At 38.5% G+C, this 26,325-nt stretch overlaps 2 protein-coding genes across 7 annotated transcripts in view; one reads left to right on the top strand and one right to left on the bottom strand.

Moving 5' to 3' along the window:
- Nucleotides 1-26,325, bottom strand: part of LOC139952743 (dystrobrevin beta-like) — a 92,204-nt gene that overhangs the window by 34,682 nt on the left and 31,197 nt on the right. For all 5 annotated transcript variants that reach the window (XM_071951965.1, XM_071951966.1, XM_071951963.1 and 2 more), the window contains exons 4-5: nucleotides 19,448-19,661; nucleotides 12,930-13,015 (exon numbers count right to left, since the gene is read on the bottom strand). In XM_071951965.1, the coding sequence (XP_071808066.1) occupies nucleotides 12,930-13,015; nucleotides 19,448-19,661 (300 nt within the window). The remainder of the gene's footprint in view (nucleotides 1-12,929; nucleotides 13,016-19,447; nucleotides 19,662-26,325) is intronic.
- LOC139952599 (uncharacterized) lies at nucleotides 3,190-10,712 on the top strand. Of its 2 annotated transcripts, XM_071951785.1 has the most exons (3): nucleotides 3,190-3,425; nucleotides 4,770-4,930; nucleotides 8,154-10,712. In XM_071951785.1, the coding sequence occupies exon 3, from the start codon at nucleotides 8,179-8,181 to the stop codon at nucleotides 9,088-9,090; it is 912 nt and encodes a 303-aa protein (XP_071807886.1). In that variant the 5' UTR covers nucleotides 3,190-3,425; nucleotides 4,770-4,930; nucleotides 8,154-8,178; the 3' UTR covers nucleotides 9,091-10,712. The 2 variants fall into 2 exon arrangements, with proteins under 2 accessions (XP_071807886.1, XP_071807887.1); XM_071951786.1 differs by lacking the exon at nucleotides 4,770-4,930.

Genomic DNA, 26,325 nt, shown 5'->3' with positions numbered 1-26,325 from the left:
CTCCTTATATGGACATGATTGATACATGTATTGAGCAGGTAAAAATGGGATATGACTCTAATAATAATGATAATAATAAAACAAAAGAAAATTTATATTTCACATATCCACCTTATAAGGTGCTCAAAGCGCATGAAAAGAAGAACACAGAAACAAAGCAACAGAAGGAAGAGGGAACATCGGGAAACAAAAGACATAACATAAAATGACTGTGGCTAATTGATTGCTAAATCAATATTCAACATCATTTGTTTCAACATACATGATGAACATGTATGATTTGTATATTTACACGTGTAAGACTGCATGGGTAATTAAGTATTAGATCAATATTTGGTCTCATTTTCAACATCCATGCATTTTGAGGGACTAATTTCCCACAATGTTTTATATTATCTTATATAGCGCACGGATCTACCAAAATGGTACTCAAGGCGCTGAGTGTATACAAACTTTCAGAAAGATAGGTTATTGCAGTGATGAATTCTGAGACCCAATTAGTTAGCACCTTGTAAGGGTTTACAAGGTGCTACGGCGCATTAAGCAGCCACAGCCAGGAACACCGGGGCGAACCCCTTCCCTTTTCGATAAGTGCACTGGGTTCTTTTACATGCGTTACACAACACATGAGACCAACGGCTTTACGTCCCATCCGAAGGACGAAGCAATGGTCAAGTGTCTTGCTTAAGGACACAAGTGTCACGGCTGGGGATTCGAACCCACACTCTGCTGATCAGAAACACCAGAGTTTGAATTTGGTGATCTTAACCGCTCGGCCACGACACTTCCACTTCCACTTCCAATAGTGCCCAGTGCCTTTAAAATAACTTCAAAGCATGAAGGTTTTTCTTCAAGATAGATCAGAGGGTAAATCCATCAAGATGAAGGTTGCATAAACAATCTTCACTTCCTGCTTGTGCTTCATGATTAAAGGAACACGTTGCCTTGGATCGGTCGAGTTGGTCTTTGAAAAGCGTTTGTAACCGTTTTTTTATAAAATGCATATGGGTAGAAAGATGTTGTAAAAGTAGAATACAATGATCCACACAAACATGCCTCGAAATTGCGTGGTTTTCCTTTTACCTTGTCGACTAACACGTCGGCCATTTATGGGGGTCAAAATTTTGACTCCCATAAATGGCCGACCATGTTAGTTCGCACAGTAGAAGGAAAACCACGCAATTTCGAGGCAAACTTGTGTGGATCATTGTATTCTACTTTTAAAACATCTTTCCAACCATATGCATTTTATAAAAAACGGTTACAAACGCTTTTGTTTTGACCAACTCGTCCGATCCAAGGCAACGTGTTCCTTTAAGATACACACAAAGAGCAGTATTTTTGTTTATGTCATAATTTTGATTCGATCAAAGAGTCCCTTTCAGACAGTCACAGTTCACAGTCCATTTACTCCAAACCAACCAATTTCCTAAAGCTTTTTAGACTATAATCAATCACTGTGGGTAGTTTTGTAAAAAAAAAACGTGTACATTTTACTTCTTTATCATCTGATTTTTAAAGCCATTGGACCCTTTCGGTAAACAGTGTTGTCCAAGGCCCACACTTTGTGTACCACAACTTCTATATCAAATAACAAACCTGTGAAAATTGAGGCTCAATCGGTCATCGGAGTCGGGAGAAAACAACGGAATAACCCGTCCTTGTTTCCGCGCGTTTCGCCGTGTCATGACATGTGTTTAAAATAAATCCGTAATTCTGGTTAGCGAGAATTTATATTGTTTTGCTGTTTTCTCAAAAAGTAAAGCATTTCATGGAATAATATTTCAAGAGAAGTCTTTCACCATTGCCTCCTGTAAGTTGTTTGTAAATCTGTGATTTTTATTTTTTTTTCTGAACCGTAAGGGTCCAATGGCTTTAAAGTGTTTTTCATGTTTGTTTTAACCTTTGTACGTTTTGCCCTTTCACTATAAAAAATGTGTATTATTTGGAATATTAAAATTGTTTTTATTGCTGTTTGTTAGATACGTAGGTATTTATAAATTTGTATATTTCAATTTATCATTGTTCTTTATAGGACCAGCTGGAAAGGAGAGCCTCTCGACAGGAACTGTGTTTCTGTTTTGTTAGCAATTCTTTGGGCTCCAGCTGTTTCTTTTGTCCTCCTCTGTGTATTATAATTGCTCATTGCTGTATTTAAAAAAATGATTTTTACCTAACTAATGTGCATTATTGTACTTTTCTATCTACCCGAGAAATGAAATGTATAAAATATATATTGATATAAATATCTAAAAGAGTTTTTGTCCACTAACTTTATACAGCATATGTACATTTATGATAGGCCGCCCTTGTTCTAGTGGAAACATTATGGATGAGGAGGGGCAAGGCCGATATTGTTTTAATAGAAACATATTTTGAGGATTAACCTTGTGTGTATTCTCATTTCTCCACCAAAACATAAAGAACCAAAAAACAAGCAAAACCTTTTTAAAAATTCAACGTTGTCAGAATTGGGGCAAAGATTTTACAGTAGTTTTATTCTCACTAAGAGAGGGGCCCTTTAATTACCCTTAGCACTACCATTATTATTGTTTTTGTTACGATTTATTGAAGTGAAACTTAGAATGTTAGTTTTATTATACGTATCCATTCTTACCTAATAGGATTACAGGGAAGGTACACTATTGGTAATTGTCAAAGACCAGTGTCCTCACTTGGTGTATCCCAACATATGCATAAAATAACAAACCTGTGAAAATTTTGAGCTAATTGGCCATCGGAGTTGCGAGAAAAGGATGAAAGAAAAAACACCCTTGTTGGACGAATTTGTGTGCTTTCAGATAAGAATAAAAACACTTGTAAGCTAGCTAGTCTTTTATTATTTTAGTGAGAAACTACCTCTATTTCAAAATCTATGCTACTTCAGAAGGAGTCGTTTCTCACAATGTTTTATACTATCAACAGCTCTCCAATGCTCGTTATCAAATCAGTTTTTAAGCTAACATTTGTTTTGCTTAATTACAAAACATGTACCTTCCCTTTAACACTATCAAATGTCTCCAAAAATACACAGGTACACTTTGCCTTTAAAGCATTGAGTTTTGAACTACATGTAGGGGTACCTTTAGCCTCAAATAACCCCCAGACACGTAAGTCAACAAAACATTTCTTTGGAGTTGGACTAAAAACTAAAAGCATTCAAACTGTTACCCTCCGATAGAGAGCACAACGAGTTGGACCTTGGTCACAGACGCGTGGGATGCAACTGAGTTCTTTTTTACAATCAACACGACCATACGTTCCATGTTGATCAGTAAATACAAACAATCAGTTAAACAGCGATGATCAGGTACTTTTAGAACTGTAGAAACTGTACATTTTTAGCCAAACATCTCTTCCCTCTGACATGTCTGATTAAAGTACTTTGACTCATCCACCGAAGACAAGCAGGTTTCTGAGTACATGTAAGTGCATAAAAAGACCTTCCATTAAAGGCAGTGGACACTACTGGTAAATACTCAAAATATAAAAACCTTACTTGGTAACGAGCAATGGGGACAGGTTTATAGTATAAAACTTTGTGAGAAACGGCTCCCTCTAAAGTAACATAGTTTAAGAGAAAGAAGTTTTTTTCCACGAATTTGAATTAAAGACCTCAGAATTAGATTTTGAGGTCTCAAAATCAAGCACACAACTTCGTGTGACAAGGATGTTTTTTCTTTCATAATTATCTCGCAACTTCGAAGACCGATTGGGCTCAAATTTTCACAAGTTTGTTATTTTATGCATGTTGAGATACAGCAAGTGAGAAGACTGGTCTTTGACAATTACCAATAGTGTCCAGTGTGTTAATTGAAGGGTAATACTTTTAATTGGTAAGGCCGATTAAAAAAAAAAACATGTTTCACGTCCGGGTTTTTCAAAAAAAGGAGGAAGAGGGGCTTTTCAAGATGGCCGCCATTCTTTGTTAAAATGTGAAATATCCATTGCTTTTTCTACTGCTGAAATACAAAAAACATAAATGAAACAATTTAGTTGAGGCATTCAGACAAGACATTCAGATTGTTTTTGCTAAGATCATTCAAAATAAACCTATTTAAAAAAAAAAAAAAAAAAAAAATTTGCATACAAAAAAAAAAAAAATATGTAAAAAAATGTAATAAGGACGCAGGCGGGGACGCTAAACATGTTTCTTTTTTTACTTGGCCTAACCAAAACGACCCGGAAAAGATTTTTTTTTTTTTCTTTGGCTCACTATAAAGATGGTAATTCTGGTAAAAAGAATTTTTAGAAAAAAATAAATGACTTTAATGAAAATTTGGTGGTGATTGGTTCAAATTGCTGCATGGTTCAAATCTCACCTTTATTTTTTAAAAATCTTAAATATCAAGGGTTTAATTTTTGTCACTTTTATCGTAATTCAGACCTGTTTTTTATCTGACAAAAATAGCTATTATTTTCTTCCACTACAAAAAAAATCATGCTTTACGATCTACTTTTCCTAGCACTTAGGATATTATTCCCAGAATCTGTGAATTATTTAATGCCTGGGGTCGCCAAAAGGTAGAAATACCACAATTTAAATACGTACCTCCTAAAAATAAAATTGTAATTTCAGACGTAGTTGTCAGAATAAATCTCACCCCATCCAGTGACAGAGATGAGGCCCTCTGTCTAAAAGCCACACCACAACATGTTTTCTGACCGAACAATACCTCATTATCAAACTTAATTGTGTGACATATTGGCCTTTGTAGTTTGCTAAAATACTGAAGCCCCTGTTCTTAACAAACCATTGATTTCTGAAGGTCAGAGTTGACAGCTGCTTCTACCAACCAACACACACACACATGCGCCTGCCTGAACATTGTTATAATCAGGCACTCACTGCATAACAAGCAGCTCACTAACCACACAAAGACTCAGACTTGTCCAAGTGCAGTACCAAGGAAACATTGCTCACGTACAGGTACAGTAAAGAGCTTTCATTTTGTTATATATGTACATGTAGGTGTTATTGCTGTCTAAATAGTATCACAAAATGCATTTATGAGTTGTGTTTTGGAGTGTTTTGTTTATTAACAAGTTGCCTGTGTGTTTATAATCTTGGCATAATGGGTACAAACCATGGAGCTGTAGAGCTCCCCGGTACCGTACAAACATGTACATGTAGTACTTCATATTTCATTCTTTTTATGTAATATTTTTAATGACTGTTTTTGTAAACTGTACATTTCGGATTTTAGCCGCTGTATTGCAGTGTTTTCATAAACCGTGAATAATAATAATAAGAAATGTTCATGTTAATTTATGTCTAGATATTGATTCATGTGTGTGGACAAGCATGCATACTTGGATCGGGTGTGAGTACATTTACAATGTAATACAACATGAAAGCTACTTTGTGTGCACATAATTTTTGAGGCTCTGGAATGTTCTTTTACCGGTGACATTGTAGTATTCAACTTTTGGTGAGCAACGAAGAAATTGACAAGAGCAGGGCCCAATTTCATGGCTCTGCTTACCGTAAGCACAGAATCGGCGCTTACGGAAGCAGGGAATTCGAGTTAGCGGTGAATTTTGGCTTCTGCGCGTGCGTACTCCCCGTTACTAGGCATTCTAGGCTTACAAGGCTAGCGCAAAAATTCGGCGCTTGCACGTAAGCAGGGAATCGTGATCGTAAGCGCAGAATTCGGCGGTAAGCAGAGCCATGAAATTGGGCCCAGGATTTTTAACCTGCGACCTAAGGTGTAGAGCTGATAAAAATAGTTACAAATGTAGGTCTCAGTCTGGGTTACAGTTTGCCCATAAAGGGCAGTCGACATCTATATACATGGAAGTGTCGTGGCCGAGCGGTTAAGAGCACCGAATTCAAACTCTGGTGTTTCTGATCAGCAGAGTGTGGGTTCGAATCCCCAGCCGTGACACTGTGTCCTTGAGCAAGACACTTAACCATTGCTTCGTCCTTCGGATGGGACGTAAAGCCGTTGGTCCCATGTGTTGTGTAACGCATGTAAAAGAACCCAGTGCACTTATCGAAAAAGAGAAGGGGTTCGCCCCGGTGTTCCTGGTTGTGGCTGCTGTATGCATCGTAGCACCTTGTAAACCCTTGTAAGGCGCTAACTAATTGGGTCTCAGAATTCATCACTGCAATAACCTATCTTTCTGAAAGTTTGTATATACTCAGCGCCTTGAGTACCTTGAGTACCTTGTTTGGTAGATACGTGCGCTATATAAGACTTCGATATTATTATATTATTATTATTATTATTATTATTATACACTTTACAGGAAAATAATCTGTTCGTGTGTATTACCTACATCATGTACATGTACATGGCTTGAACATTTTTGTAATTGTATGCAAAAGTAGATTTAAAAACTCACAACTCTCTGCAAGGAATTTTGGCTTGTACGCTAGTGTACTCCACGTTACTAGGCATTCTACGCTTACATAGCTCGCGCAGAAATTCGGCGCTTGCACATAAGCGGAGAATGGTGGAATTCAGCGGTAAGCAGAGCCATAAAATTGCCCTGCTGTTCCCATACATGTACATGGTACGTGTACGTCTGGTACAATGTACACTTCGATATACCATGTATTGTATGTGTACATGTTGTACATAGTAAATTGTTATACCTCTGTACAAATTGTGAAGTTTGATTGGTCGAGGACCAAGCACGTGCCGTGCAACAAATACGCATGTACCATGGCTGAGTTATTTTCACCGGTGTACATTACCTTGATCGTTCCCACCGTAGGTCGATTTCCAGCGCTTAGTACGAAACAACCACAGGTTCGAGGGAACAGTGAAAACTTGTTTTAAACTATGTAATAATGTTTGAAGATGACAACAGAACTTCGAGAAGAGGAATAATAATGTTACCAAGGTATAACAAAACCATTGTTGCACGCTGTGACTGGGGTCCATGGGTTTTGTACACCCTCGAGAGAACATGGCACCCTTCGCCTCGGGTGCCATTTTCCCCCTTGGATGTACAAAACGCCAGGGACCCCGTCACAGTCTGCAACAATTGTATAATGTAATGTGAGGTATATGACTAATGTGCATGAGGCTTTTTTGTCAGAGATTTACTAAGTTTCAAGGTCAAAACTAAATAAACTTGTCACCGACCAATGGCTGCAGTGTGGGTAAATGCCGCTTGATGGACATGATGAACACAACACTGAGTGATTGTCTCAATGCACTAGGCCTATTGTATGCAGTGTTCCCCTTAAAGGCAGTGGACACTGTTGGTAATTACTCAAAACAGTTGTTAGCAATAAAAATTCACTTGGTAACAAGCAATGGAGAGCTGTTGATAATATAAAACATTGTGAGAAACGGCTCCCTCATGAAGTGACGTAAGTTTCAAGAAAGAAGTAATTTTCCACGAATTTGATTTTGAGACCTCAGAATTAGATTTTGAGGTCCCGAAATCAAGCATCTGAAAGCACACAACTTCATGTGACAAGGGTGTTTTTCTGTCATTATTATCGTAACTTCAACCACCAATTGAGCTCAAATTTTCACAGGTTTGTTATTTTATGCATATTATGTTAAGATACACCAAGTGAGAAGATTGGTCTTAGACAATTACCAATAGTTTCCAGTGTATTTAACAGTGGTCTGCTGGCCCACTACGTGAAAATGAGTCTGTCAGATGTTGACAATTTCAATATGCATGGCTGGAAAGAACACACCTACAGCAGTAATTTGGTATATGTCTTAGCTTTGGGGTGTATAGCGTTGCTGAGTTACTTCCGTTTGAAATTAGCCAATACATCATTTTTTCTGAAAAACGAATTACAAGTAAAGTGATCTTTTCGCGCAAAAGGATACAATTTAGACATGGGTATTATCACAAAATTGTTGTATACATAGCTTTATTGCCTAAAAGTAAGTGTTCTAAAGGTTTACCATGCAAATATAGATCTTAAAAAGTATAAAAAAACATCAAACTGTCCATTACTTAATAATGCATTGGGCGACATCTGACTCATTTTTACGTAGCGGGTCACACATGGACTTGAAATTACAAACCTTATGGACCAGTGAATACATGGTCCTGCTTGCTAGTTACTGCAAAAGTTAAGCGCAAACTCACACAGTGGTATGGAATAAATATTGAAACAAAGAGGACAAAAGCAGGAATTCTAATAACTGTTATCTCTGTATTTTCTTCTGCAGAGTTCTCCATTGAAGAGAGTCAACGATGTCTGAGCCTGTTAGAGTCGTCCTATGGGCGTGCCCTCGTACCTGCTCATCCTCCTTCCTAAAATGCATGAGCAAGATTCCAGACACCCAGGTCCTCTTTGAGCTGTTTACAACGGCCCACCACTACGGACCTGAACGGGATCAAACCGTCGCGATCACGTTCCAGAAGGAACCTCATGTTGACACCAAGGTCGAGAAGAATGGCCTCCTGGCAAGGGAGTCCCAATCAGGCTTCCACAGCTCCGTCGCCACATACAGCTTCGCCAAGAAGCAGCTGGAGGCAGACTACCAGGGCAAGAAGGTCATCATCGCTAAGGAGATGGCTCAGTGTCTCATCCCAAAGTTGGACCACCTCCCAAAGGGGTATCAACACGTCTTCCTGATCAGGAACCCCGTCAAGGTGTTCCCCTCCTGGAAGAAGATCATCCAGGAGGTCCTGATGGTCAGATACGGGGAGCTGACAGCTCTTGATGACTTGATCATCGACAGGCAGGCTCAAGATGTCATGCCATCTGGGTTTGGCTTCAAGGAAACCTATGAGCTCTACCAGTACATCAAGGACAACAAACTCGGTCCAGAGCCCATCATCATCGACACAGAAGACCTAAAGAATAACCCAGCTGGCATCCTGTCCCAATTCTGCGAAAGGGTTGGGTTACCTTACACAGATGACCTTCTCGCCTGGGAGAAAGGGTCTGACGTGGCCGACTCCTGGATCATCAGCCAGCGCCACAAGTTCATCCTGAAGAATGCCAAGACTTGTGAAGTCTTCCGTGAGAGCACCAAGTTTAACAAATCTCCGATGGGAAATGAGAACGGTGTAGCCAAGCTGACTGCCGACATTCAGCGGTGTGTGGACGCCAGCATTCCTTACTACACAAAAATGTTCGAGCAGAGACTGAAGGTTTAAGGGCTCTGAGTTGCACAAGTAAAGAGACATCTTTAAAGAGTGAATGCTAATACTCCTTTGCACTTTGGTGTGTTAAAAATTGCAGCCTTTTTTGATACGTCAGCACTCACATTAAATGACATATTAAAAGGAGAGTTGAACCAGGTGACAATTTAAATGTACACAGGTCGTTCGTTTCTGTTGTAGAGACCTAATCCACCAAAATCATCCAAGTATACACGTCGAGGGGTACGAGACCTGTAATTTGTGTAATATTAGCCACCTGAAATATTTAAGTCGCAGCACCCCCAAAAACGTAATAGGTCCGTATATTATATGTAAGCCACACCATTATAAAAGGCGCACCAGAAAAGCCATTTAAAAATGTTTGTATATTATTTAGAAATTAATAGTAAATTACAAAAGCATCACTTTCGTGTATGATTCAACTTTACACTTCAACGAAAATCAACTCAGATGTACATATTGTAAGTTGTATGATCAAGAATGAGGTTGCTTGGTTTTTCTTCTGTTCTCTGGGGACTATCCCCCATAAAGAAGGCACGGAGTGCGTTTTGGCGACCCCAACGAAAGCCCAACCGACTCAGAAAGTCTGTTACTGGTTGTCTGAACAGCATCGTCACCGCGCTCAACAGATGACCAATGTTTCTGGTTGGGGTCGCAAAAACGCACCCCCCTGTTGCTGTACATAGAAACTACATGCGGACTGACTGGCCTCAGATCTTGTACAGCCAGCGCGGGCGTGTGCAATAACTGGGCGAGAGTCAATGCTGTAAAGACAACCTTTAAATCATTCCTTTTTGGGAGATGAGATTGGGGGGGGGGGGGGGGGCGTGCACTGTTTGCATATCAGGGTTCTCTTAAAGACACTGAACACTTTTGGTAGTTGTCAAAGACCAGTCTTCTCACTTTGTGTATTTCAACATATGCATAAAATAACAAACCTGTGAAATTTTTTAGCTCGATCGGTCGTCGAAGTTGCGAGATAATAATGAAAGAAAAAAAAAAACCGTTGTCACAACAAAGTTGCGTGCGCTCAGATGCTTTCGAGAATTTTCAACGAATTTGATTTCGAGACCTCAAATTCTAAACCCGAGGTCTCGAAATCAAATTCGTTGAAAGTTACTCCTTTCTCGAAAACTGCTCCACTTCAGAGGGAGCCGTTTCTCACAATGTTTTATACTACCAACCTCTCCCCATTACTTGTTACCCAGTAAGGTTTTATGATAATAAATATTTGGAGTAATTACCAATAGTGTCCACTGCCTTTAAGGATATTTCAAAATAGTGGGGCCTTCTGGATCAAAAATTATGGAATGCTTGGCAGGAGCACCCTGAATTAAAACAAGGTCTAAGGCTTCTTATTATACCGTTTTCTTTTGCTGCTTCTGTTGTTGTTATTGGAGACTTTGGAACACTTGGTGGCAGCAGACTTACCAGGCAAATTTCCATTGTTTAACTGTAGTTCTGAGCATGCGGAAATAACCAAAACAACGGATTTTACCTGGTAAGTCTGCTGCCACCAAGTGTCCCAATGGCCCCCCATTGTTGTTTTGCAGTGTACATGTACTGTACTTTATCAATCAAAGAAATAAATGAATGATTTTAAGTTTTAAAAAGTACACGTCAACATGTGATACTCCGATCATTTTTATTGTCATGTAGGCCTATAATAAAAAATCAACAAGGCACTAATGACGCCATATGTAAATGAGGCCCAACTACTCTACAAAACAAAATTATGTAAAAAAATAAATCAACAAAAAATCCAGGTTTTGAGGAGTGCAAATATTTAATTAGTGTGTCAGGCCTGTATGCTTCGTTTCTGAAGGGGCAAGGGCACCAGGGCATCTTCTCTTTGGCAAAGGGCACCCTATGAGGAAACTGTAAATTTTTACTGGAGCATTTCAAGGGCACCAAGGCAATGGCAAGGGGTAACGAAGGCAATTGCCTCCGTTGCCTCTATGAAGTATCAGGCCTGGTGTGTTACATAACAATTTTGTATAAACCCAGTAATTATAATAAAAAATACAAAAAAGAAAAAGAAAAAAAAGATGAGGGTTAGCATAAGCAACCTATTAGTGTAAGGGCCAACCAGAACAGTCAATGTAAAAAAAAGATCAATAATAGAAAATAAAACAGATTATTTTGACTCACAGACTCGTGCCGATTTTTAATTTTTTTTTAATCTTTTAAAATTATTCATTTTGAATGGATTGATAATATAATTCTGGAGAAAAAAAAAAGGATAAAACCTTCATATTCCAAAAACAGCAAACAAAACAACTTCACAACGTGGTATTTTTAAAACTCATTATGCATACCGTAAAAAAAAAGAGTAAATAGAGAAACGTTTGCATAAAAATCTACCAGGTGCATAAAAATGAATAAATTTAGTCTGACAAATTCAGACAAAACGAACGGTTGCATGGATTTGATGGGATTTGTGCATCTAATTTGGTTCTTACATAACAATAAACATGAATAACTTGTACACGTAGTTAGTGCAGTGGTAAATGAATTTTTTACTTTCTTGTTAAAAAAAACGTCATCTATAGATCATTTTGAAAAGCATTTATTGGAACACTTGAAGTCTACAAAATTCCACTTCAGATAAAGTGGTTTTTTAATGGATGGTTTTTTGAAGGTGACACTCTCTGCGACAATAAAAAAAAACGAGATCTGGATGTGAAAAGATAATCAATACAATTAAGGCCATACACCTATCTCCACTTAATGCACGCTATAAAGTGGGTCTTACGAACCAGGAGAGTCTTGAATATCAAGAGGTATGTATTTACTGATTGACAGAACAACAAAGGACCCAGAAAAGCCTTTCTTCACCATATTCGCGGCGTTTTAAGTGGCCTTTTACGCGTCTTGTACATTGAGGTTTGCGGTAGCACCGTGTGTAAATCTCTTTGAGTAGCGTTGGTTCTGAAGAGAACCGGTGGTTGACAACTTAAAGACACTGGACACCTTCGGTAATTGTCAGAGACCAGTCTTCTCACTTGGTGTATCTCAACGATATGCACAAAATGACAAACCAGTGAAAACTTGAACTCAATTGGACGTTGATAATAGTGGAAGGAAAAAAAACACTATTGTCACACGAAGTTGAGTGATTTCAGATGCTTGATTTTGGGACCCCAAAATCTAATTCTGAGGTCTCGAAATAAAGTTTGTTTCTCACAATGCTTCACATACTAACAACAGCTCTCCATTGATTATTACCAAGTAAGTTTTTATGCTCACAATTATTTTGAGTAATTACCAAAATCGTCCATTGCCCTACAATTCGATCAGCATGCTCTGACTGTCTTCAGGAAAACACTTGACTCTTTTGCTACATGTACATGTACAGGTAGATGCTGCTTAAGTACTGCCTTGGAGGTTAACTGGTAGCTTGGCTCAATAAGGTTTATCGCGAACAGCAATAAAAAAAAAACAGGAGGAAAACCAAGACTAGGCAAAGCCTGCAGCATTTAGCCAAGAAAGTCCCGTGAAAAGCCGGTCTCTCTTTGACTAGAACTGCAGGCCAAGCAAGGCGAGATTTACTGATAGAAAAAAGAACGTTTTCAGTGACCTTTTGAACATGGTAACAGAGCTAGAACTTTTGATGGAGTGTGGAATGGAATTCCACATCCTAGGGCCTGCAACTGAAAATGCTCTGTCTCCTGATTTTCTGGTGGTACGAGGATATACAAGTTGCCCTGTGAACATAAGTTACTCTTCGTAATTGCTCTTCGTAGCCCTGGTTTCTAATCAGTAGGTAATGTAAATGGTGAATGTACTGGACATACACTTTTTTAAACATGTTTAAGGTCGAATGTACTTACATCTGAGTTTGTCCATGATCTTGCCGGCGCACAGCGTTGATAGAGCAACCTTTAAGGCGAATACAGTGATCTTACCAGTAGCACCACTAAGGTACAAAAGAGAAAGAAAAAAACCAAGAATATTTTACGCTGTAAACATTTTCTTTGAGTAAAGTTGTTTGTGATTTGAAAGTTACAATACATGTACATGCCATATAACAATGTATAAAAGCCAAGTACATGTACGTGTTTACCTTTGGTTTTTGGTTCGCCAAATTGCGTGCCGATACTCGTAAAAACATCAACAGAAAAACCTTATAGAATTCTCCAGATTGCAGATGAGGACTTCCAAAACATGAAAACCAAGATCATGTACATTGTATGTTTAAAGGCACTGGACACTATTGGTAATTACTCAAAATAATTGTTAGCATAAACTCTTACTTGTTAACAATCAATGGACAGCTGTTGGTAGTATAAACCATTGTGAGAAACGGCTCCCTCTGAAGTAACGTAGTTTTCGAGAAAGAAGTAATTTTCCACTAAAATATTTGAATTTGATTTCGAGACCTCAGAATTAGATTTTGAGGTCACAAATTCAAGCATCTGAAAGCACTCAACATCCTTGTATTGTATCTCGCAACTTCGACGACCAATTGAGTTTAAATTTTCACAGGTTTGTTATTCTGTGCATTTGTTGAGATACACCAAGTGAGAAGACTGGTCTTTGACAATTACCAAAGGTGTCCAGTGTCTTTAAACAATTAGCAGGTTGCATTCCGAAGACCTTGTTTCATTTCATCATGGACAAAGTGTACAGTAAATGTAAATTGTATGAACTGTGTATTACACTGATGATGTACATGTACATAGGATGAAATATACCAAGTTCGCCTTCTGTATTCAATGGCTCATCACTTTAATATTGACAAAGGATTTCATCTTGAGAGACAAATTAGTTATTTTAGAATAGTCCGTGCATTTGTCATATTCCTTTGGGCCAGAGACAAACTTCTCTCCGTGTAAATTTACTTCTTGTGACCTCAAGGATGTCGCAGAAGACATTCCGTTCAACTCTTAAGGTCTTGCTCACTACATCTGCATCAATGACTAGCGCGAGCATGCAGCATGAACACACCTGCACCAGTACAAACAACCTCAACGATTGCCCCTGTGTTTATCCCCCTGGCATACCCTAACTTCCAATCTTCTATATCTCCCCTGCAAGCCGACACAAAACAACTCACTGCTAGTTCTTTCGGCTGCTATTTCAGGGTGAATTTCCATCGCATTGAGCACTGTGTTGTTCCAGCTGCATGTAGAATATGCCGAGGTGGGGAAAATGTTTCTCAAGCTAAAAAAAGTGGGCTCCTAAGTTGCTCTGCTTCAACCGTTTGAGCCTTAAAGATGCACCTTAGTGGTACAACCTCTTTCCCAACATACATGTACATCACATGTAAGTCTAGAGCCAGCCTCTTTTACAGACATGTTCATGGTAAATAGTGCCACTAATTGGTTTCTGACTGAAATTCAACCCCAGAACAAAATTTCTTTGGTTTTGAAACTATCGAAAAACAAACCTTTCCTGCCTGTGTACACATTTACAATGAATTTGTACCATTGTGTTACTCATCCGCTTACAAAAAAAACAACAAAACAACTTTTTGCGTTTAGCAGCAGTGTGCAAAGGGTACATGTTTGTAAATCGGTAAGCAGAAAAAACTTCCCTTGTGGTGTGCTGTATAAAAAAATGTTATAAAGAATAGGTCGGCCATCAACATTATTGGCCCTGCCATTACAGTGTGAAAGTTGGACCGGTTAAATTGACTGGACTCTGGCTAGCACAACCTTTCCTTGGCAAGTAACTTGCAAAATGACATTTTTGAGAAAAGCAAAAACAGAGATGAGTTGTTCTGCCATAAACACAGGACAAAAGTGTAAAATAAGGGCCAAAAAACATGTACAATACATAATTCACATCCCTGAAATGCCTGTAAAACATTTAAATGTGAAAAAACACAATGTCCACAGATTTACACTAAACTTACATAGTTTGAAGATAATGATATTAGAAAGCTTCCCTGAAAATATTACGTGCTGAGGCGCTGTAGTTATTGGGAAATGAGTAAAACAATGACCTATTTTCATGACATTGTTTTACTCATTTCTCAAAAACTACAGCACCTCAGTAAGTAATGTTTGAAGGGAAGCTTTCCACTATCATTATCTTCAAACCCTGTAAGTTTAATGTAAATAAATGGACATTTTGAAAAAGTACCCAAATCCTTTAACAAGAAATTCTATTATACATAAAAATAATAATTAAATTTGTTGAGTATTTTCAGCCCTGTATTTGATGAACTTTGTGCAAAGTTTATCACTGACACTGACAGCATGACGGAAGAGTACACTCTCTAACAGTCCAGTCAACTTTGCTCACGCTGTTTGTCTCCTCGTCTTCAAAGAGCACATAATACATGTATGATATGACAACGGCACATTGCCGCTTCATTTCTGACACTGTGACAAGTTAATAGGTAAAAGTGCACACCGCTGACAGCAATGCTCAACCTGAGTAATCCCCCCCCCCCCCCGACTTTGAATAATCTCTCTCGAGTCAGAGAATACCTCTCTCTGATGTCCCCTGGGGCAGTACCCCCTAAAGGACACCAAAGCCCAACGCAGCTGACTCCGCAGCAACAATTACTAAGCAACCATAATACATAGTTGCCATGAGCAAGATTTCCTTGTAGAGTCTCTGACAGTTTGTGAGGATCTGTTGACAATTTAGAACTGAGAATTACTCAAAGTGACATAAATGATGTATAACAAAGCGCCGGAATCCGCCGAAAAGGCACTCATGGCGCTCGCTCATGATACAAAAAACCAGTTCAAAAGAAACGGACAAAACACTGTACTGTTATACATACATGTACTGTACGTACACATACGGGGTACATGTAATTTGTTGAAAATCTCTGGTAAACATTTCCTTATAACATTTACAAACAGATGAGTCATGAGAGTGCAGTTTTTTAATGATAATGTTGTATCAGCAGTCCTGGGCCCAAATTCATGGCTCTATCTGCTTACCACCAAATTCTGCGCTTACAGCACTATTCTCTGCTTACATGCAAAGGCCAAATTTGTACGTTAGCTGTGTAGTAAGCGTAGAATGTCTAGTAACAAAAAGTACGCAGGTGCACAAGCCAAAGTTACCTGCTAACCGTGAAATACGCTTAACATAAACGCAGAAATCCCTGCTTCCAAAAGTTGGTGCCGATTCTTTACTTACGGTAAGCAGAGCCATGAAATTGGGCCCAGATGAGGTCAGTGTGGTAGGAAAAACTATTCCACACTTTCCCTGCAGTAACTACATGAACTCAATACCCTTGACTAGGGCCCTTTTAAAAAAAACACGGCTTCGGCTTTGGATTTGGCTTCAGGCTCCGTCATCTCGCGCAATTGTAAAAACAACCTGGAGGCCAAGCTAGCCTGAAGCCGAATCCAAAGGTGAAGCCGTCTTTTCGAAAAGGGCCTATGTGTTCTTTTAATTTCTTAGACATGTGCTCTCCCAGCTAATCTAAGAGGTCGTTCAGACACAGTACTAAAGTTGGTTTATTAACCTATGGTTCAACCCGATCGAGTTCAACTCTGTGTGTTTGAACGATTTTAAAGTTAGTCCGAATCGAGTTAAACCCACAAAAGATAAACCGTCCAGGGAGGGTGGTTTATCTTTAGACTGCTTCGGGTTTATCTTTTAACACTGTGTGTGGACAGAATAAAAAAGACCACATCCGGTTTAACTCACAACAGACGACCCATTGACCTCCGTAATCATTATGTAAACACACAGTGACCAATGAACACGCCAATAAACAGGATGTTAGACTAACGGGGTCGCGTTTGCTTTGACCTCTTAAAACCAAAGATAAACCGTATCGGGTTAAACTCAGTGCTGTCTGAACGCAAGGTTTTTTTAAATTTTGTGACCACCCCCTGCTGCTGCTCGTAGAAGTTAAACCGGTTCGGGTCTAACTTAGTACGCTGTCTGAACATACCCTAAGGTTACTGCTTGGGGGGAATATATATTGAGTTACAAGATCTGTACAGTAGCTTGGTCGAATTTGAACCCCCAACCTTGTGACAGCATGTCCTGTTGTCTAACCACTTGACCACAGTGTACACTGTTTCAAAGTGAGACAGGAGATATTGTATTCTAATGCATAATTTGTTGCTCCCTAATATATGCGTTCCATTTCTAGGGTGCTCGCCCTACGGCTTCAAATGTTCAGGATGTCGTGTCCTGTAGACTTCTTAGCTGCACTTATAAAGAGTTAAATCTCAGAGGCTCAAAGGATGACTGCAGCTACAACCAATTTGCATTCAAATTCCCTCATTTAGTCGCCACAAATTTCCGTGTTTAAAGGAACACGTTGCCTTGGATCGGTCGAGTTGGTCTTTGAAAAGCGTTGTGTAACCGTTTGTTATAAAATGCATATGGGTAGAAAGATGTTGTAATAGTAGAATACAATGATCTACACAAATTTACCTCGAAGATGCGTGGTTTTCTTTTTACCTCGTCCACCAACACGATCAGCCATTTATGGGAGTCAAAATTTGGACTCCCATAAATGGCCAACCGTGATAAATCGCGATGTAAAAGGAAAACCACGCAATTTTGAGTGATACTTGTGTGGATCATTATATTCTACTTTTAAAACATCTTTCTAACCATAATATATGCATTTTATAACAAACGGTTTCAAATGCTTTTTATAGCCAACTTGTCTGATCCGAGGCAACGTGTTCCTTTAACATGCTAGGGGTGATTCAAAATAAATTGCTGAGCAGCTGTTTCTGGCTTACTCCATTTCTCTGTAATATGCAAATGTATGAGTGTGAGAGCAAGCAAGTGATTTCAGGTGTTTCAGCCACATGTCGTATGTAACTTCGTCAGATTTTTGGAGGGATTTTTTTTCGCTTTTAAAAGTAATAACTTCCGTGTGTTCAATGATCGAATCAAGTTTGTGTTGACTAACAACTTAAGAAACTAACTAAAATTGTATGTACAGTAAGCACATTATTTTTGGATTTGTAAAAACAAACATCTTAAAGGCACTGGACACTATTGGTAATTACTCAAATTAGTTGATAGCATAAAACCTTACTTGGTAACAAGCAATGGAGAGCTGTTGATATTATAAAACATTGTAAGAAACGGCTCCCTCTGAAATAACAGAGTTTTTCAGAAAGAAGTAATTTCTCACTAAGATATTTGAATTTAGTTTGAGACCTCAGCTGAGGTCTCGAATTCAAGCATCTGAAAGCAAACAACTTGTGCGACTAGGGTGTTTTTTCTTCCATTATTCTCTCGCAACTTTGACGACCAACTGAGTTCAAATTTTTCACAGGTTTGTTATTGTATGCATACTATGTACAATGTATGTTGAGAAACACCAAGTGAGAAGACTGGTCTTTGACAATTACCAAAGGTAACTCATGATTATCAACAATCCAGATGAACTTATTTAATGATTTCAGTAAAATAATGTTCACGACGACTTCCTCTACAATGACAGCTCATTAAAAAAACTAAATCTGGCTCTATAGAGCCTTGGTAACGAGCCTTGGTAAAACAAGAAGGGAGATTTGGTTTCTTCATTGTGATGCTGTTTAACCAGATGATTAATGATTCTAGGCCGGCTAATTAAGCTCAATTAAAGGAGGTTTTAGACGTCAGATTCAACTCATGAGTTATTCATGTCTTTAACTGATTTGTCTGATATGCTGTTGAAAAAAACCCTGCACTACATGGGATGTACATACACGTGTACATTGTATGAGCGCAAAGCGTGCGAGCGCGAAGCCTGCTTACAAACATTTATCTTTGGTGTTAAAAGCCCTTCTCTGCAATCTTTGGTGTTCCATGGTTGTATCTTCATGTTTTTAGAAATTTGATCTTAGTTATGAAATATTAATAAAAATGGGCCTGATAAAAATGTTTGCTTGTTTGTTTGTTTGTTTGGTTTTTTTTTGGGGGGGGGGGGGGGTGACAAGACGGAATTTCCGGTTAAAAACAGAGACATTACATCCCTGTATGTACATTGAAGTTTAAACTTGTACCTTGGGCGGTTATTTGCTATTTCCGAGTAGTCACAGTATTTCTTCAAGATGACCTCAGGGCCTCAATTCAGACAACTGAGTGAGACTGCATGGTTTAAAGTCTTACATGGTTTTGGGGTTTGTGTCTAATGGAAGAAAAAACACCCTTGTCAAACAAAGTTGTGTGCTTTCAGATGCTTGATTTCGGGACCTCAAAATCTTATTCTGAGGTCTCGAAATCAAATTCAAATATTTTAGTGAGAAATTACTTCTTTCTTGAAAACTACATTACTTCAGAGGGAGCCGTTTCTCACAATGTTACTATCAACAGCTCTCCGTTGCTTGTTACCAAGAAAATTGTTATGCTAACAATTATTTTGAGTAATTACCAATAGTGTTCAGTGCCATTTTAATCCTATTTTTCTCATACTTACTCATCATAGGCCATCTGAATGAAGTTAGACAGCAATGTGATGGACTGGTCCACGTTGATCTGGTGAGTTGATGGCAAGCGCTTATTGAGTTGATAGTAGATACTCGTGAGTATGGTCTCTACTCGATTGACGCTCAGCTCGTCTACAGCGCTCAGAGTGTTGAGTCCGTTCTCCCGGAACGCCTCGATCATGTTCCAGATGTCCACCAGGTGTACTGCATCGGTGGAAAATAGAACACACTTGTTACTAATGTCAGAGACAGATTTACATACATACAGTAGGAAAAAATGTAGCCCTATTTCCCATCAATAAATTACCATTTTTTCCAATCAATTATCCTTTTTAGCAATTGGTGCTCAATATATATATGGGGCATGGTGTTCTTCCACCTGCCCCCCCCAAAAAAAAAATAAAAAATAAATAAATAATAATAATAATAATAATAATAATAATATAATTTTTTTTTTTTAACAATAAAAAATGTGTCTGCATTTTGTACTTGGATTCTCAGGACGCCTTTTTAAGGGGAGGTACACTTCTGTCGTGTCTTTTTAAGGGAAGGTACACTTCTGTCATGTCTTTTTAAGGGGAGGTACACTTCTGTCGTGTCTTTTTAAGGGGAGGTACATTTCTGTCATGTCTTTTTAAGGGGAGGTACACTTCTGTCAAGTCTGTACGAGAGGGAAAGTGTCTTAAAGTATGTTAACATTGGGGGGGGGGGGAATACCCTCTGCTCCATATCGGCCACGATACTTTCCGAGTAAGATATGAATACAGTCTTTCTCCAAAACTATGTTACTTCAGAGGGAGCCGATCCTCACAATGTTTTATACTATCAACAGCTCTCCATTGCTCGTTACCAAGTAAGGTTTTATAAAATGCTAACAATTATTTTGAGTAATTACCAACAGTGTCCACTGCCTTTAAAGTAAGAGTGTACATTCATAATGGGCGAGAACAAGCAGAAAGCCGGGTTTCACACTGTTGTTGAGAAAAAGGCTTATACTGTAATGTATGTGCTTTAAAGCCATTGGACACTTTCGGTAAACAGTATTGTTCAAAGGCCCACACTTCGTGTATCACAACTTAAAATAACAAACCTGTGAAAATTTAGGCTCAATCGGTCATCGGAGTCGCGGGAAAAAAACGGGAAAACCCATCCTTGCTTCCGCACGTTTCGCCGTGTCATGACATGTGTTTAAAATATATCCGTAATTCTCGATATCGAGAATTGATATTGTTTTAATGTTTTCTCAAAAAGTAAAGCATTTCATGGAATAATACTTCAAGAGAAGTCTTTCACCATTACCATCTGTAAACCCTGTATGTTATTTGTAAATCTGTGAACATTTTTTTTTTTCCTGTTCCGAAAGTGTCCAATGGCTTTAAAGTGACGGGCGTCTTTGAATATGTCTTTTGGAAACGACTGCTCCAATGTTACAATGTACACTGAACAAATTTCATACATTTACAATATGCCAAACATATTGTACAATGTATGAACATGTATAATATTATAGTTTTTTATAGATAACAACTGTGAACAACTGTTCTATTTGTCCAATGAAAATAAACGGTCATTTTTTGTTTTTATCAAAAGAGCGACCTAGTTCTTAAAAGCACTTAATTGCTACAAGAATTGTACAAACAAAAGGCTGCAACCTTCCCTTCGACCATCCATCTCATAATGGATTATATACACTGTATGGACTGGCCAGTACTGCCATTCCTAGTGTATAATGATGGTTTCCACCCTATTTATCATGCAACTGGCATCCTCTCGCCATGAGCATTGGGCATCATGAATAAAGAGGTATTGGTCGACTACAGACTTCATGACGTGAACCTTAAAACACTGTGGGTTGACCAAGAGTGTCAACGGATTGGGAATACGCCGAAGCTATGCACTGATCATTGAAATACAGCCTTAAAGACACTGGACACTATTAGTTAATGTCAAAGACCAGTCTTCTCACTTGGTGTACATGTATCTCAACATATGCATAAAATAACAAAACTGTGAAAATTTGAGGTGAATTAGTCGCCGATAATAATGAAAGAAAAAACATCCTTGTCACACAAAGTTATGTGCTTTCAGATGCTTGATTTTGAGACCTCAAAATCTTAAATCTGAATTCTCGAAATCAAATTCGTGAAAAATTACTTCTTTCTCAAAAACTACCCCACTTCAGAGGGAGCTGTTTCTCACAATGTTTTATACTATCAATCTCTCTCCATTACTCGTTACAAAGTAAGGTTTTCTGCTAGTAATTATTTTGAGTAATTACCAATAGTGTCCACTGCCTTTAAAGCCATTATACACTTTCGGTAAGAGTACTGTCCAAGTCCCACACTTCGTGTATCACAACCAAATATATAAAATAACAAACCTGTGAAAATTTAGGCTCAATCGGTCATCGGAGTCGGGAGAAAATAACGGGAAACCCCACTCTTGTTTCCGCGCGTTTCGCCATGTCATGACATGTGTTTAAAATAAATCCGTAATTCTCGCTATCGAGAATTGATATTGTTTTAATGTTTTCTCAAAAAGTAAAGCATTTCATGGAATATTTCAAGAGAAGTCTTTCACCATTACCTTCTGTAAACCCTGTAAATTCTTTGTAAATCTGTGAACTTAAAAAAAAAAACCTTGTACCGAAAGTGTATAATGGCTTTAAAGGAACACGTTGCCTTGGATCGGTCGAGTTGGTCTTTGAAAAGCGTTTGTAACCGTTTTTTTATAAAATGCATATGGGTAGAAAGATGTTGTAAAAGGAGAATACAATGATCCACACAAACATGCCTCGAAATTGCGTGGTTTTCCTTTTACCTCGTCGACTAACACGTCGGCCATTTATGGGGGTCAAAATTTTGACTCCCATAAATGGCCGACCATGTTAGTTTGCACAGTAGAGGGAAAACCACGCAATTTCGAGGCAAACTTGTGTGGATCATTGTATTCTACTTTTAAAACATCTTTCCAACCATATGCATTTTATAAAAAACAGTTACAAACGCTTTTGTTTTGACCAACTGGTCCGATCCAAGGCAACGTGTTCCTTTAAAACACCGCTGACCAAGAGTGTCCAGGGATTGAAAATGCGGCGAAGCTCTGTACTGATCATTTCAAATACAGCCTTAATGGGGAGATTTATCCCTACCTATTTGACTTTCAAATGTTTCTTACATGTACTCAGTATTGTCATTTTGTGTTGTGATTCAATTCCAGATGGAAATCAGGGAAAAGCTACGAGAGATTGTCACGATAAATGCTATAAATCTACAGTTTATTTTTTCGATTGATGCGCATTCATTTTCTGTCTCCTTAAATCCTGACGATGGCCATGCTTTTGTCAATGTTGTGAAGTGTACAAGTTTAGACTAATACGGGGAAAATATACTACACTTGACAGATGTATAAAAGAAACAAATTACATTAATTTGTCTTTTCTAATACTAACTGCGTATTTGTTCTAAAAACAACAGTGAACCGATACCTTGATCATGATGATGCATCAAGGCAGACAATGTCAAGCAAATCCAGAGCAGCAGAGCACAATATTTAATGAAAACCATTTGTTTAAAAAAGGCAGACTCTGTCTCATGTGTGTGTCTCTAAAAACAAAGTACAATGTAACAGAAAAACAACAAGCAAACAGCAGATCTGTCCAGATTGTTTTGTTCATTTTTTAAATATTTATAATGAAGAGTGAACCAAATTCATTTCCTATGAATTCATTTCCTATTGTTCCTGTTTGTACAATTTTGTTCCATGAACCTGAAAAAAAAAGGCATTTGTGCCTCCTTGATTGAACTTGTTGAAGTGTACACCTTTTTGTACAATTGAATAAATGTTTTTTTTCTTCTTTTTTTCCCCTAAAGATTCCAGCGGTACACGCTGCAATATCATTCAAACTGCCTCTATTTGTAGCCATCGAACTACTGTAGCTCAGTGGTCTAGTGGGTAAGGCATCTGCACTACCATAGGAAAAAACATTGTAAGAAACGGCTCCCTCTCAAGAGACGTTGTTTTTCGAGAAAGAAGTAATTTTCCACAAATTTGATTTCGAGACCTCTGAATTAGATTTTGAGGTCTCAAAATCAAGCATCTGAAAGCACACAACTTTGTGTGACAAGGTTGTTTTTTCTTTCATAGTTATCTCGCAACTTCGACAACCAATTGAGCTCAAATTTTCACAGGTTTGTTATTTTATGCATGTTGAGCTACACCAAGAGAGAAGAATCGGTCTTTGACAATTACCAATAGTGTCCAGTGTCTTTAAGAAAACCAGACCAGTTGAAAAATCAATCATGCATTGAAGTTTACTATTTATTATTTGAACAAACACCGCAAAATGTAAGAGAAGATTGCTCTCATTATGGGTATTGTACTTCATTATGTTATTTCTCAGAATTGAAAGGGATTTTATCAGACTCAAAGTCAACATTTGAACAAGAATCAAGATATTATTTTTTATTTTTTGTACCCGTACACCGATGTGTGTTAGTAATGTATACTCAGTACTTTCCCAGGTTCTGTGAAAAAATATCGCAGGCATGTTACTCGGGTGGGATTCGAACACACGACCCTTGCAATTCTAGAGCAGTGTCTTACCAACTAGCCTACCGAGATTGCCCGGTAGCTAGAGGCAGTTCGAATCCTCGTTTCGGTTTAAAAAAAGATTTCAGTGTAACGAAAATGCAACTCAATTTATCAGAGTCAACCAAAAACAATTTTGTTTTGCTAACACATGCAATAAAGTTGAAATTGCTTTTGTAGAAACAGTGATGCATGATCAGAAGATCAGTGTGCCAAATGTGTCAGACTTGAGGATTAATTCGTTACTCAAATATTTGCTGAGTTTATCTGATGGATGCGGAAACGTGTAAGCTTTTAGGACTGGATGATTAATAGATGTACATGATGTATAGACGATGTGACCTCTGACGTCACTCGAAAACCATAACATGATTCGCGCATACCGCCGGGCAAAAACTTTGTGTTTTGGCAGCCAGCTAGAAAGTGTATGCAATCTTACCATGACTACGGGTCTTTTTGCCCGGCGAAACATGACGTATACAGTGTTTTGTCAACAGAGGGCGGTTTTAACGTAAACATAGGTTACATCGCCTATACAGTAGACTAGTTGCAAGTGCAGTATTTTCGGGATACAACATGAACAATGACAGGTTTGTAGTTCCTTCGGATTCTTTAAATGTGATGCGATCAAGTGATCATACAAAATGTAGACAAATTTGACTTACACTGGAAGGGTATCAAATGTAACTCAAACGAACGCATGGTTTGAAATTAGTATTTTGTTCCCAGTTTTAAAAGACTACTGTGTGTCACAAAAAGAATGAATTTAAACTCAGGCGTGTCAGAGCCTTAACTCTTCATGGCTGAGCAGATAAGAGCACCAGCCAAAAGCTCTTGTGTTTCTGAACAACAGAGTGTGGGTTCGAGTCCCGGTCGTGACACTTAAGCTAGAAACTTAACCATTGTTGCTGCGACCTTCGGATGGGACGTAATGCTGTTGGTCCCATGTGTTATGTAATGCATGAAAAAGAACCCAGTGCACTATTAAAATCGAAAAGAGAAGGAGTTCGCCCCGGTGTTCATGGTTTGATTAGCTGCATATTTTGTAAACCTTATAAACCATTATAGCCTACATGGTGCCATGTAAAGTAATAGGTCTCATGTACATGTACTTCAAAAACGAAGCTCCTAAATCCTTGCAGGAAAATACTGATTTTTGAAGCGCGTTGAACGCCACTGAGTGACGGATGTGAGCGCAGTATAAGAAGCCATAGTTATCATCATTATTTTATAATTGATGAACATGTTGTACACTATAGAAGGGTACAAAATGAAAATTGGCATTCTACACATATGCAATCAAATACAAGATTGGTAACTTGTATTATTTCTTTTCCAGTTTCAAAACGTCACAAACAAAAACAACTGAATTTGACCTCAGCGTGGCCCCTCTTTAAAAACAGCATTTTATGTCTACTCCATACAGTACATGTATCCAGTGTCAGCTGAAAGTGGATACCATCCGATTACAAACTGAGCATGTCCTTATACAATAAACACTACCACCCAGGGGACTGTCGTTGGATGGACAGCACTAAGCCATCTCCCCCATTGATTCTACACAAGTTAATTAATTATATCACCGTGTGCAGGTATAAGAAAAGACATAAGTCCCTTATCGCACAATCAATATATGGTAGCATCCAAGTGGATTGAACATCGTTAATGAAATGGTCGTGAATAAGTCAATAATTTTTTTTTTTACTGTGCGCATAAACTGTATAGTCTGTATGAGTACATTATACAATGTTTGCTACAGGCTGGTAAGACAAATCTTCCTGCGCATTAGGCGCTAAAATAAGTTCATCAAGGCGCAGTACCCCCAAAATCACAGAAACCGTCGTTTTAAGACACAACGTGACTGCCCGCGAGAGGCCCGCTGGGCACCTCTCAAAGTCCGTACTTCGCCAAGCAGGGGGTCACTGTGTTGGAACATGACCATCAAGGCGCAATACCCCTAAATCACTGAAGCACGATTCAAGCATCTACTTATAAAGTGAACCATCGTTTTAAGACACACCGTGACTGCCCACGAGACGCCCGCTGGGCACCACTCAAAGTCCGTACTTCGCCAAGCAGGGGGTCACTGTGTTTGAACATGACCAGATGAAACTTAACATAATGTGTCAAACGCATGCAGAGAAGGAAAAACATTTAACCATATTTTCCCAAGTATAGAAAATAAATAAATAAAACAAGTATATTGGAAAGTTGTGTGCAGATGTCAAGTTCTACATAACATTATGGTATTTGAGGCATTACATGGGCCCAATTTCAT

The sequence above is a fragment of the Asterias amurensis genome, chromosome 20 (assembly GCF_032118995.1).
Source record: "Asterias amurensis chromosome 20, ASM3211899v1".
NCBI lineage: Eukaryota > Metazoa > Echinodermata > Asteroidea > Forcipulatida > Asteriidae > Asterias > Asterias amurensis.
This window is presented reverse-complemented; position numbering and strand designations above follow the sequence as displayed.